The sequence below is a fragment of the Oncorhynchus gorbuscha genome, linkage group LG10 (assembly GCF_021184085.1).
Source record: "Oncorhynchus gorbuscha isolate QuinsamMale2020 ecotype Even-year linkage group LG10, OgorEven_v1.0, whole genome shotgun sequence".
Taxonomy (NCBI): domain Eukaryota; kingdom Metazoa; phylum Chordata; class Actinopteri; order Salmoniformes; family Salmonidae; genus Oncorhynchus; species Oncorhynchus gorbuscha.
The window spans coordinates 33,312,924-33,325,284 of record NC_060182.1 but is presented as its reverse complement, the minus strand read 5'-3'; the positions used below and the strand labels follow the sequence as shown (position 1 = coordinate 33,325,284).

Below are 12,361 nucleotides of genomic sequence, written 5' to 3'. Positions count from 1 at the left end.
CATGTCCACACCCCGGTTCAACCCCAACCCTAGCCATAACCCTAGCTTCATGTCCACACCCCGGCTCAACCCCATCCCTAGCCATAACCATAGCTTCATGTCCACACCCCGGTTCAACCCCAACCCTAGCCATAACCATAGCTTCATGTCCACACACCGGCTCAAACTATTCAAAGAGGGCTTGATCTGTCTGCTTGGAATTTTATGTAGTAAAATTTTGGAAGGAGTCGTTGGTACTTTCACGGCATAACAGGTTGCTTTTTTGTTTCACTTTCAATTTCCATGCTTCATCAGTTCATCACAGGCAACTATTTGTGGAATAATAAGTAATTATAGTAGTTGTAAACTCCCGAGTCAGCCACATGGGTGAGTCAGTCAAAACAACAGCTGATATGCACAAGGGCATGACAAGGAAAGTTTAAAAGTTGTGTAATGCCATCTCCCAAACCATGTGTTGCACTGCACAATATACTATGTAATGCCATCTCCCAAACCATGTGTTGCACTGCACAATATACTATGTAATGCCATCTCCCAAACCATGTGTTGCACTGCACAATATACTATGTAATGCCATCTCCCAAACCATGTGTTGCACTGCACAATATACTATGTAATGCCATCTCCCAAACCATGTGTTGCACTGCACAATATACTATGTAATGCCTTCTCCCAAACCATGTGTTGCACTGCACAATATACTATGTAATGCCATCTCCCAAACCATGTGTTGCACTGCACAATATACTATGTAATGCCATCTCCCAAACCATGTGTTGCACTGCACAATATACTATGTAATGCCATCTCCCAAACCATGTGTTGCACTGCACAATATACTATGTAATGCCCTGACGCTTCCTTCTCCGTCTCTCAGTCTGGCCTTTTTCTCTCCTGAGAAATACATTTGGCAATGTCTTCCTCTCTGTCCTAAGAGGACATTCCCATTTTCCCATTGTGTGAGTGGGTGAATAATTATAACGTATTTTATCTTTGTTCTTCTGTCAGTACAATGTCATCACATTCCCTTGAGACATTCACCTAGCTTAAAAGCATAAACTGGGCTCAATTCTGACCCCAGTGTGTCAAAAATGGCATCATTTTGAATCCCTTTCTTTGATCAATTTTCGAACTTTGTCAAGCAACTAGTCACCAAAAAATAATAAAGAATGCTATGATTTTTTTGTTAGTAGGGACGAATGAAAATGTAAAATTATATTTTGTATACTAGTGGGGCGCTTAAGCAAAATAATGACTCGATCGTGCACTATGTGATAAGAGCACAACATTTGGCACATTGGTAGATGTATGTAGTACAGTATACGCTGAAATTATATAGACACGGAGCTACCATTTGGCCCCATGGGGTCCTGGCAGACATTTTTTTTTAAATGAACAGGGCTCCGGGCAGCCGAGCGGAAATGGAGGAAAACTCGCCTCCCTGCGGACCTGGCATCGTTTCACTCCCTCCTCTCTACATTTTCCTCCTCTGTCTCTGCTGCTAAAGCCACTTTCTACCACTCTAAATTCCAAGCATCTGCCTCTAACCCTAGGAAGCTCTTTGCCACCCTCTCCTCCCTCCTGAATCCCCCCCCCCTCCCTCTCTGCAGATGACTTCGTCAACCATTTTGAAAAGAAGGTCGACGACATCCGATCCTCGTTTGCTAAGTCAAACGACACCGCTGGTTCTGCTCACACTGCCCTACCCTGTGCTCTGACCTCTTTCTCCCCTCTCTCTCCAGATGAAATCTCGCGTCTTGTGACGGCCGGCCGCCCAACAACCTGCCCGCTTGACCCTATCCCCTCCTCTCTTCTCCAGACCATTTCCGGAGACCTTCTCCCTTACCTCACCTCGCTCATCAACTCATCCCTGACTGCTGGCTACGTCCCTTCCGTCTTCAAGAGAGCGAGAGTTGCACCCCTTCTGAAAAAACCTACACTCGATCCCTCCGATGTCAACAACTACAGACCAGTATCCCTTCTTTCTTTTCTCTCCAAAACTCTTGAACGTGCCGTCCTTGGCCAGCTCTCCCCGCTATCTCTCTCTGAATGACCTTCTTGATCCAAATCAGTCAGGTTTCAAGACTAGTCATTCAACTGAGACTGCTCTCCTCTGTATCACGGAGGCGCTCCGCACTGCTAAAGCTAACTCTCTCTCCTCTGCTCTCATCCTTCTAGACCTATCGGCTGCCTTCGATACTGTGAACCATCAGATCCTCCTCTCCACCCTCTCTGAGTTGGGCATCTCCGGCGCGGCCCACGCTTGGATTGCGTCCTACCTGACAGGTCGCTCCTACCAGGTGGCGTGGCGAGAATCTGTCTCCTCACCACGCACTCTCACCACTGGTGTCCCCCAGGGCTCTGTTCTAGGCCCTCTCCTATTCTCGCTATACACCAAGTCACTTGGCTCTGTCATAACCTCACATGGTCTCCCCTATCATTGCTATGCAGACGACACACAATTCATCTTCTCCTTTCCCCCTTCTGATGACCAGGTGGCGAATCGCATCTCTGCATGTCTGGCAGACATGTCAGTGTGGATGACGGATCACCACCTCAAGCTGAACCTCGGCAAGACGGAGCTGCTCTTCCTCCCGGGGAAGGACTGCCTGTTCCATGATCTCGCCATCACGGTTGACAACTCCATTGTGTCCTCCTCCCAGAGCGCTAAGAACCTTGGCGTTATCCTGGACAACACCCTGTCGTTCTCAACTAACATCAAGGCGGTGGCCCGTTCCTGTAGGTTCATGCTCTACAACATCCGCAGAGTACGACCCTGCCTCACACAGGAAGCGGCGCAGGTCCTAATCCAGGCACTTGTCATCTCCCGTCTGGATTACTGCAACTCGCTGTTGGCTGGGCTCCCTGCCTGTGCCATTAAACCCCTACAACTCATCCAGAACGCCGCAGCCCGTCTGGTGTTCAACCTTCCCAAGTTCTCTCACGTCACCCCGCTCCTCCGCTCTCTCCACTGGCTTCCAGTTGAAGCTCGCATCTGCTACAAGACCATGGTGCTTGCCTACGGAGCTGTGAGGGGAATGGCACCTCAGTACCTCCAGGCTCTGATCAGGCCCTACACCTAAACAAGGGCACTGCGTTCATCCACCTCTGGCCTGCTCGCCTCCCTACCACTGAGGAAGTACAGTTCCCGCTCAGCCCAGTCAAAACTGTTCGCTGCTCTGGCCCCCCAATGGTGGAACAAACTCCCTCACGACGCCAGGACAGCGGAGTCAATCACCACCATCCGGAGACACCTGAAACCCCACCTCTTTAAGGAATACCTAGGATAGGATAAGTAATCCCTCTCACCCCCCCTTTAAGATTTAGATGCACTATTGTAAAGTGACTGTTCCACTGGATGTCATAAGGTGAATGCACCAATTTGTAAGTCGCTCTGGATAAGAGCGTCTGCTAAATGACTTAAATGTAAATGTAAATGGCAGCCGATGGTACAAAAGTTGTAACGGTGTGCTTTTAACAATGTACATTTGTTGATCGCTAGGCATACAAATAAGATTATTTATTGATACATTTGAAACGAGGTCCAGTTGTGGCCGCAACCGGACTAGATTGTGAACAACTCTTGGGGGAATGCCTTGCTTGACTGCCATGAGAGTGATAAGTAGCCTGAAGACTTACACTAAATTATTCAGCTGCATTGTCGTTAGCCACAAGGCCTATCCTCTCACGGGGGTGGGGCATGTGGTTGGCGTTCCATTCACTACCGAAAATGTTGACGAGAGGACACCCAACGGCCGGCAGTGGGAGTTGATGGAATGAGATGGATTTTGGCAGAGGTTCTGCTAATTTTCTCTTGGATAAAACATTTTTATCTCCATATAGTTTTCTGTTTCCAAAACTAGAATATGTAACAAACAGAGTGGACTGTGTTTTGTAGACTTTACCCTTTGCCAACATTTCAAAATATTTCCTTGTTTAGGAGGAGTGCAAGGATGAATTGAGTTATTGCAGACGCGCAACTCACAGAGTAGGCGTTCCCTAACAGAAATATGCAAATAAAATGTTTAGAACATGCCAATAGGATCTCACTAGCTCGTGCTTGGCTCTGCCCACTATGATTAATTTGCTCCCATTGGAAACGACAGGCTCTGGTCAATCTTGGGTTAGTTATGAAAATATTTGCTACAGACACAGATAATTATACAAATCTTTGCTAACTCCTTGTTCTATGGTGGATCAAAAGTAACTCTCCTGTAAAAAATAAACTTCTGTCTTTCTTCTAAACTAGGCTAGAGTGGTTTTTACAGCAATTTTATATCGGCTCTACTTGATTCTAGCTAGGCTAACGTTTGCAAAACCAGCTAGATAAATACATTACATGACCAAAAGTATGTGGACAACTGCTGGTCGAACATCTCATTCCAAAATCACGGGCATTAATATGGAGTCGGTCCCCATTTGGTGCTACACTCTCAGCCTCCACTCTTCCGGAAAGCCATTCCATTCAGCCACAAGAGCATTAGTGAGGTCGGGAACTGACTGATGTTGGGCGATTAGGCTTGACTCGCAGTCGGCTTTCCAATTCATCCCAAAGGTGTTCAATGGAGTTGAGGTCAGGGCTCTGTGCACGCCAGTCAAGTTCTTCCACACCGATCTCGACAAACTATTTCTGTATGGACCTCGCTTTGTGCACAGGGACATTTTCACACTAAAACAGAAAAGGGCCTTACCCAAACTGTTGCCACAACGGTTGGAAGCACAAAATCATTTAGAATGTCAGTGTATGTATGTTACAACGTTAAGATTTCCCATTACTAGAACTAAGGGGACTGAAACATGAAAAACAGCTCCAGACCATTATTCCTTCTCCACCAAACTTTACAGTTGGCACTATGCATTGTGGCAGGTAGCATTCTCCTTCTCCAGATTCGTCCATCGGACTGCCAGATGGTGAAGTGTGATTCATCACTCCAGAGAATGCATTTCCACAGCTCCAGAGTCCAATGGCGGCGAGCTTTACACAACTCCAGCTGACGTTTTGCATTGGGCATGGTGATCTTAGGCTTGTGTGCAGCTGCTCGGCCATGGAAACCCATTTCATGAAGCTCCCGTCGAACAGTTATTGAGCAGAAGTTACTTCCAGAGGTAGTTTGGAACTCGGTAGTGAGTGTTGCACCCGAGGACGATTTTTACACGCTTCAGCACTCGGCGGTCCCGTTCTGTGAGCTTGTGTGGCCTATCAATTTGCGGCTGAGCCGTTGTTGCTCCTAGATGTTTCCACTTCACAATAACAGCACTTACAGTTGACCAGGCGGCTCTAGCAGGGCAAACATTTTACAAACTGACTTGTTGGAAAGGTGACATTCCATGACGGTGCCACGTTGACAGTCACTGAGCTCTTCATAAGGTCATTCTACTGCCAATGTTTGTCTATGGCGATTGCATGGCTGTGTGCTCGATTTTATACACCTGTCAGCGACGGGAGAGACAAATAGCCGAATCCACTCATTTGAAGGGGTGTTCACATACATTTGTATATATAGTGTAGCTAGCTATTTACATCCTATCAAACCTGTCATCTTGTGTGTTTGGTTAGCCTCCTAGCGAGTAGCCAATGCCAGGGCAAGCAAGGTTAGGCATCAAGCTAGCTAACTTATCCTAGCAATGACGCTCGCTAGCGAGAAAACTAAACATTTGGCTAGCTGGCATCGGGAGTATGGGGTAACGTTAGTTACAGTAGTGAGGGTGAATTAAACAATTTTTTCAACATCTGGCTAGCTAGTTATCTAGCTAGCTAGTTGTAGCCAAAGGACTTTCTACAATTTCTAGCTAGCAACATTAGTCTGGCTCATCCGGTGTCCTGTGAATTTAAGGATGCTCCCTCTAATTCACTCTTTCTTTCTCTCTCCTCTCAGAGGACCATGCCTCAGGACTACCTGGCCTGATGAGTCATTGCTGTCCCCAGTCCACCTGGCCATGCTGCTGCTCCAGTTTCAACTGTTCTGCCTGCAGCTATGTAACCCTGTTTACCTGTCCCAGACCTGCTGTTTTGTCTAACTCTGAATGACCGGCTATGAAAAGTCAATATGACATCATTTATATTCTTGAGGTAGTGCTAACGCAATTCGAGCCCACCAAGACCAGACCAACCCTGTTTGACTTCAAAGTACCAGACATTAGATACAGCTTTTTTTCTTGAATTTGAACAAAGAGTTACGCTACAACAGGACTTGGTTTTCGTCATTTGTATTGAGAAAATACCATAAGCCTTAGATCGGATATATAATTCACCAATATCAAACACAAAACAGAAGTCCCAGACCCGGAAACTAAAGAAGCAACTAACGGGCGTAGCATTTGGCGGGAGCATGGAGTCTGGGTAGCCGGGCAAGATGATACGCAATGCGACTTGTTCTCGAGTTCGCTGAGCACATGCTGTAGGTTTTAGTTTCTCATTCTGGCACCATGCGATCAATTATCCGTTCTAAACATGTATTTCTATGCTCATGATCTATTTTCCTTCGCGCATTGGAGGTCGGTTTACGTCTCTGGAACCGCTGAGCTGGAGGAGCGAACGGCTAAAATAAACGTCGTTCAAAGAGAACGAATCGTTCAACTGCAAATCACGTCTCCACTCGTGGACGGCAACTTCAATGAGTAGGCTACATGACAGAAGATAACGTGTTATCATAGGAAACGGAAGAAAAACTGTTGATAATCTTTTCATTCTCCAATTTAGTTTCGTTACTTGTATTTGTCATTTCAACTTTTTATTTAACTCTGCTTGTAATTAGTTATTTTGACATATCCCTTTCAAGCACTTAATCTGCATCTGAAATAGTTTATTTTACGCCTGCAACAGGTGACAAATAGATGAACGTTAGGATTTTGTCGGTGGCAGGTAGCCTAGTGGTTAGAGCGTTGGACCAGTACCCGAAAGGTTTCTGAATTAAATCCCCGAGTTGACAAGGTAAAAATCTGCCCGTCACTGTAAATAAGAATGTGTTCTTAACCAATTTGCCTAGTAAAAAAAAACACACAAAAAAAAATGTTTTTGTCCACGCCCCCCCCAAATCACATAAAGCCAGGAGAGTTTGAAGTCTCATCATATGAAAGGGTGCTTTCAAGTAGGGTACTGCTGTTGCTATAACATTTGGATTATTATTACTGTCAAGCAACTGCAACTGCACCTGGAATCCATAGCCCTTCTGTGTTCCTAATTTTCTGTGTGAATTGGAGGGCAGCGAGAGAAGATGCATCTGGTCCTCAGGGTACTGTGTATCTCTATGCTCACACTGTGTTGCCTGAGTAGCACTGGTGAGATAGGTTGTAAACAATGGACAACCTCTGCTGGTTCTCCTGATGTCTGCTGTGAAAGGTGCAATCCAGGTAAATGTCTAAACTAGGCTACTGTAAATGGTTTAACTTTAAATGTAACCTAGAAATAATCAAGAATTAATGTAATGGGGCTTGGATTTTGAGAAGTATATTCCAAAGGCTTTATCTGGTTACATTCTCTCTTTCATGGGGATGAACAATCTACTGTATCCCAGGTTAATTAAATCATATGTATCCTTTAGTGGGTATACCACAGTGACCCAGTTGAGTTTCAGTGGCTTCTATTAGTACCACCAGAGGGGGTGTATGGATAATGATCAAACAACTGTATCTGGCATGTGGAAGAGGGCTGGAAATAGTTTCCTATCAAATACATTTACCGTCCACTGCAATGGCTACTGATGGAGCGATTGTGATGTTATTATGGATGTTTTCAATTGTTGCCGGTGTATTTTGTGTAGGGAACCGTCTGGTGACACGCTGTGGATCAGACCCAGAAAAGCTCTGCGTTCCATGTCGGAATGAGACCTATACAACTGATGGTACATCACACTCCTGTCTCAGGTGTACTCAGTGTGTAGGTATGTCACCAGAGATTTACCCATTTGATAGAATCTATTCTCATCTACACTTAAATATCTATTGTTGATGAGCGAGACATTTTAACATTAATTTTACTCCTCTTTTGCTTGCTTGCGTGTGTGTAGGTGGCGCCCAATTCCTTAAGGCGGCCTGTACAAAAAGCAAGGACACAGAATGTGACTGTAGGGCAGGATTCCGATGTGGTGATGACCACTGCTCCTTCTGTGTTGAGGAGTGTGGGACGGGCCAGGAACCTCTTCCCGCTGCAAGTAAGACACACATCTGTACCTGCAGACCTTAAAGTCAAACAAGTTATCTGGCATGCCTAGTAAGACACACATCTGTACCTGCAGACCTTAAAGTCAAACAAGTTATCTGGCATGCCTAGTAAGACACAAGATCAGGACACATGGAACATTTTCACCAAGTCTGACCCTCTGCATGTCTGTCTCCATAGGGTCCTGCCGGAATTGTCCAGAAGGGACCTTCAATGACAAAATCCATGAGAAGTGCAAGTCTTGGAGAACAAGGTTAGATTTAATCCCCCCCTGTAAACTCTTGAGTTTGTGTCAATATTGGTATTACCGATAGTACTAATGCCATTGCATAAATTACCATATGCAGCAAAACACTTGACTTAATCTCAGCAACTCAGAACTAAAATCATCCGCTATGGCTACTCAATATAGTCTGATATTGGAGAACCAATCCTTAAGCTTTATTTCTCCATCTCTGTCCCAGCTGTCTGCATCCCAGTGAACACATTGTTGCAGTGGGAGATGCAGTCAGTGACAGCAAGTGCGGCATTGCCAACATTGTAACGCCAGAAGTCAACACCTTACCTTCAACACAGGCGGACCCTGAGGGTAAGACCAGTGAATCTAACCCATGGCAAAATGTATGATATATCACCTTGTTTTTTTTTTATGACAAAGCCTCTTTCTTTGATGGCACAGGGCTTTTTTGGGCTATAAGTGCCTCATTTGGGGTCTTTATCCTCCTTATCGTCTTGTTTCTGGTCATCATCATCACCAAAAAGAAGCCAGAGAAGACAGCCCCCAAGGAGCCAACCCTTACTGAGCTAACTCCCCCTACAGGTAATTAGATGCTTATACAATGTTATTCATTCCTACTCATCATACAGCAGTGCAACATTGTTCTTTGTCAGCTTTCAAACTGTAATCCTGAACGAAGCGTCAACATAATTTAATCTGAGAGGGCTCAATCTTCACCTCCGCTCTCCCTCTGTCTTAGATGAACCCAGGAGCCTGGTGGTGACCAGTTTCCACCACCCTCAGCAGGAGCAGGGCAGCAGCTCTGAAATCCTGTGCTCCCAAGACTTTGAGACCAAGCTCCTGCCTGTGTGAGTGGCAGTGGACTTACTTTCATGTGTTTTTGTTCCACTTTACTTTAATTTATTTTTTAAAAGAGTATTACTGATATTTGTTGCATTGTTGGGAAAGGCATTTCACTGTACTTGTGGATGTGACAATTAACTTGGAACAGGGTCATACTGGGTCTGACCTAATGATCACTACTTCACACGGGCACTCTGATGCATACACATTGCTAGCCTCAAGCCCGGGCTGACGCTACTGCTGATACAGTTGGACTCTAGCTCTGCTGGACCATGCTACTGAGTCGCTGGGAATATGACATTGAGGCTTAGATCATTTTTTGAATTTGTGATATATTTTTATTCTGTGATATTTCTAATACCTCAGTCATTTTCTTATCTCACAGGCACATTGAAAGGTAAACTAGGTCACTATGTTAAGATCATGTCAGCTAGCTAGTAAACTGATATTCAAATGTCAGTAGTGATGGGGAAATTTAGGGGGGAAAACACTGATGTCACTATATGACATATGCATTAGCAATTGGCTGCAGCTGGACTAGTTCAACTATTTACATTTCCTGGTTTCATAAACTGATGGCAAGTGTCCTTTATGGCCTGAATATGTAATACTACTCTTGAAATGTGTATGAAGGTAGTATCAGAGCCATGACTATGTAACAGTGAATGAGGGGGTACAGCAGTACAACACAGGAAGTTCTGTATAGTTGTGACTGGCAGCCTCCATGCCTCCCACTGGCTTATACAGTATCATAGTCACGTTTTCTCAGTTCCCTGAATGGCTAAACCTAGCTGCCCACAGTTTAAGCTGAAGGGAATATCCCTACTTAATATACTGTACAACCCGAGGTGTGACGAACGTTTCATTGCGCAAGGTATGACGAAGAGCAAGTGCAGGGTAATGCCTCAGCACTTTAAGAATTTCATTTATGATAACAATGTACCACTGTGGTACAGTATGTGACTTGGAGCCACTTTCCTGTGTGAATGTACTGCTTTTGTTGACTGGTATAGAGTTAAGGACATTCCAATTGGATCATTCATCCCACCCTCCCCTGTAATCATTCACCAAGAGATTGCTGTAATTGAGAGAATGTGTTTTGTCAACCTACCTGGTAAAATAAACATTGACAAGGACATTGAAATGTGTGCAGGACACCGTATGACGTTATAATAAAAAGGCAGCTTAATCTACCCAACTTCTCCAGGAAGAGATTTCAAAAAGGGTCTGGACATTCCAAATAATGTAGGAGGAAATGCTACGGTCAGAGAATCCTCTCAGGGGGGAGTTTCCCCTTTACACAGACATATCTAAAGTAACTGGAAAAGTCTGTTAACTAATACAAATGTTAATTGCACTTGACGCACAATTTACAATGTCGGCATTGAATGTGATCAAAGGGCTTCCTTTAACCTAGTCTGATAAGATCAAGACCAGAGTGAACTCTTTCACCACTGTAGGTTTGCAATCATAAGCATGATCTAAATCGGTGTTCCTTCGGCTTGCTGGAAATGCTTGTTAACTCAAGCCCACTTAGCCCTGGTTGTAAAACAGAAATGAATACTCCCTCTGGGCTTTCTGTTAGGCAGAGCTAGGAAAGCCGAGAGGATTATGATTAAATGTGTCATATTAATCCCATTGTACCATCACTGCTGGGAAATTACACAAGAAGGAGCATAGGTCATGTGTAAATAAAGCTAACAGAATCATGAACGATGTATGACTAATAGGAGTCACACAGGGAAGAGGGGAAACCGTGTCAAACACGCTGGAAGAGCATCTCAGGCAAATGATCCTATAGAATCTTCCCATTCAGATCTGTACTAATGTAACCTTTACTTTTCATGAGTCTACAAAGAAGCAGAATAGTGCATCACAGTTCACACCCACGTTGAGTTACTGTATTTTTCTAGTTTGGACAGGCGTAGCCCACTGAGATGGAACATCTCACATTTCACAATTAGGGCCTACATGGTGGAAAACGTGAACCCACACTCATGGAATGGGCCTACAGTAGTAGCAGTGTAAATTAGTCATCACCACCACAAATGACTGTCACAGTAATCCGGGGACAGGGCCTTCAGAAAGCCAGTTACACTAAAGATGACAGTCACATTGATGGATTTTTAGAGTGCCGTCCATGTGAATATCCTTAAGTACTTGGACTGGCCGGCTCCTGGGATTTTGTGTATTGTATGTCTTTTCACTTTGGCGCATAGATTTTGTTGATTAAATAAGCAATATTGTTTCATATTTTGAGATTTTTTTAAATAAAGAACTAGCAAATACCACTGGATTGTCTTATTGTTTCCATCTTACTATAAAGATCTTGGCAGAAAATGTGCCCTGCGTGGCTTAGTTGGTAGAGCATGGCGCTTGCAATGAATGCACTCACGACTAAGTCACTCTGGATAAGTGTGTCTGCTAAATGACAAATGTAAAATTGTAACTTACATCAATATGACTTATTGATGACCTTGACAAAATAGAAGATCAGCTACATTTACTGCAGCACATTCCTCGTCAGCATCAGCTTCTCTAAGAGGAATTAATATCACACAGTTGAGGTTTCATGAGTGTTCATTTTATTCAGAAACACTTCAGAGAAACCTATGAGAGCACTGATCCCAGTGCTATAAAGATAACCGTTCCAGCAGTGATTTGTCTAACATGTAGTTGCTGTATATTTTTTTTTAAGTATGTTTAAATAAAAGGAATGAAAATGTAGAGTATGGAACTCTGTACTCAATTGACAGTTTGAGTGGTGCAAAATGATCAGAAGCAGCGTTGAAGAGAGTTGGTGGGAAAACTAGATTGAGGAAGGATGCAGTTCAGTAGTTGCACTTACATAACTACTCAATGTAAAGTTTGGGTTCATGGGAGAAGGTGGAGTTACCTCGTATCAGCAGTATGCTCGGTGTGCCGTGACCTCCTGTCATACAGCATAACTTAAGAGTTCACCAACAGGCCTAACTGTAAACACTGAAGATGTGGAGTTAAGAGGATGACTCCAGCACAGTAAGGGGATTCCAGGTCATAAATGTATGACTTGACAAGCCTAGGCTGAGACAGCCCATAGAGGAAATACTGGATTCACAGTGACAATTCTATTTCCCAGTCAT

General features: G+C 44.3%; 1 protein-coding gene across 2 annotated transcripts; it reads left to right on the top strand.

The window, feature by feature from the left end:
• Positions 1-6,173: 6,173 nt before the first annotated feature.
• tnfrsf9a (tumor necrosis factor receptor superfamily, member 9a) lies at positions 6,174-11,527 on the top strand. Of its 2 annotated transcripts, XM_046365704.1 has the most exons (8): positions 6,174-6,931; positions 7,206-7,350; positions 7,761-7,880; positions 8,007-8,150; positions 8,339-8,411; positions 8,623-8,747; positions 8,838-8,978; positions 9,136-11,527. In XM_046365704.1, exons 2-8 carry the CDS (start codon positions 7,215-7,217, stop codon positions 9,246-9,248), a joined length of 852 nt encoding a protein of 283 aa, XP_046221660.1. In that variant the 5' UTR covers positions 6,174-6,931; positions 7,206-7,214; the 3' UTR covers positions 9,249-11,527. The 2 variants fall into 2 exon arrangements, with proteins under 2 accessions (XP_046221660.1, XP_046221659.1); XM_046365703.1 differs by having other exon boundaries at positions 6,180-7,350.
• The last annotated feature ends 834 nt before the right edge of the window (positions 11,528-12,361 follow it).

What these genes read in the sequence shown, in the direction of transcription:
- tnfrsf9a (XM_046365704.1), top strand. Translation starts at nt 7,215, where the DNA reads ATGCATCTGGTCCTCAGGGTACTGTGTATCTCTATGCTCACACTGTGT. An exon ending in TGCAAGTCTTGGAGAACAAG is followed by an intron (nt 8,412 to 8,622) that starts GTTAGATTTAAT and finishes TCTCTGTCCCAG; the next exon opens with CTGTCTGCATCCCAGTGAAC. An exon ending in TGAGCTAACTCCCCCTACAG is followed by an intron (nt 8,979 to 9,135) that starts GTAATTAGATGC and finishes CCTCTGTCTTAG; the next exon opens with ATGAACCCAGGAGCCTGGTG.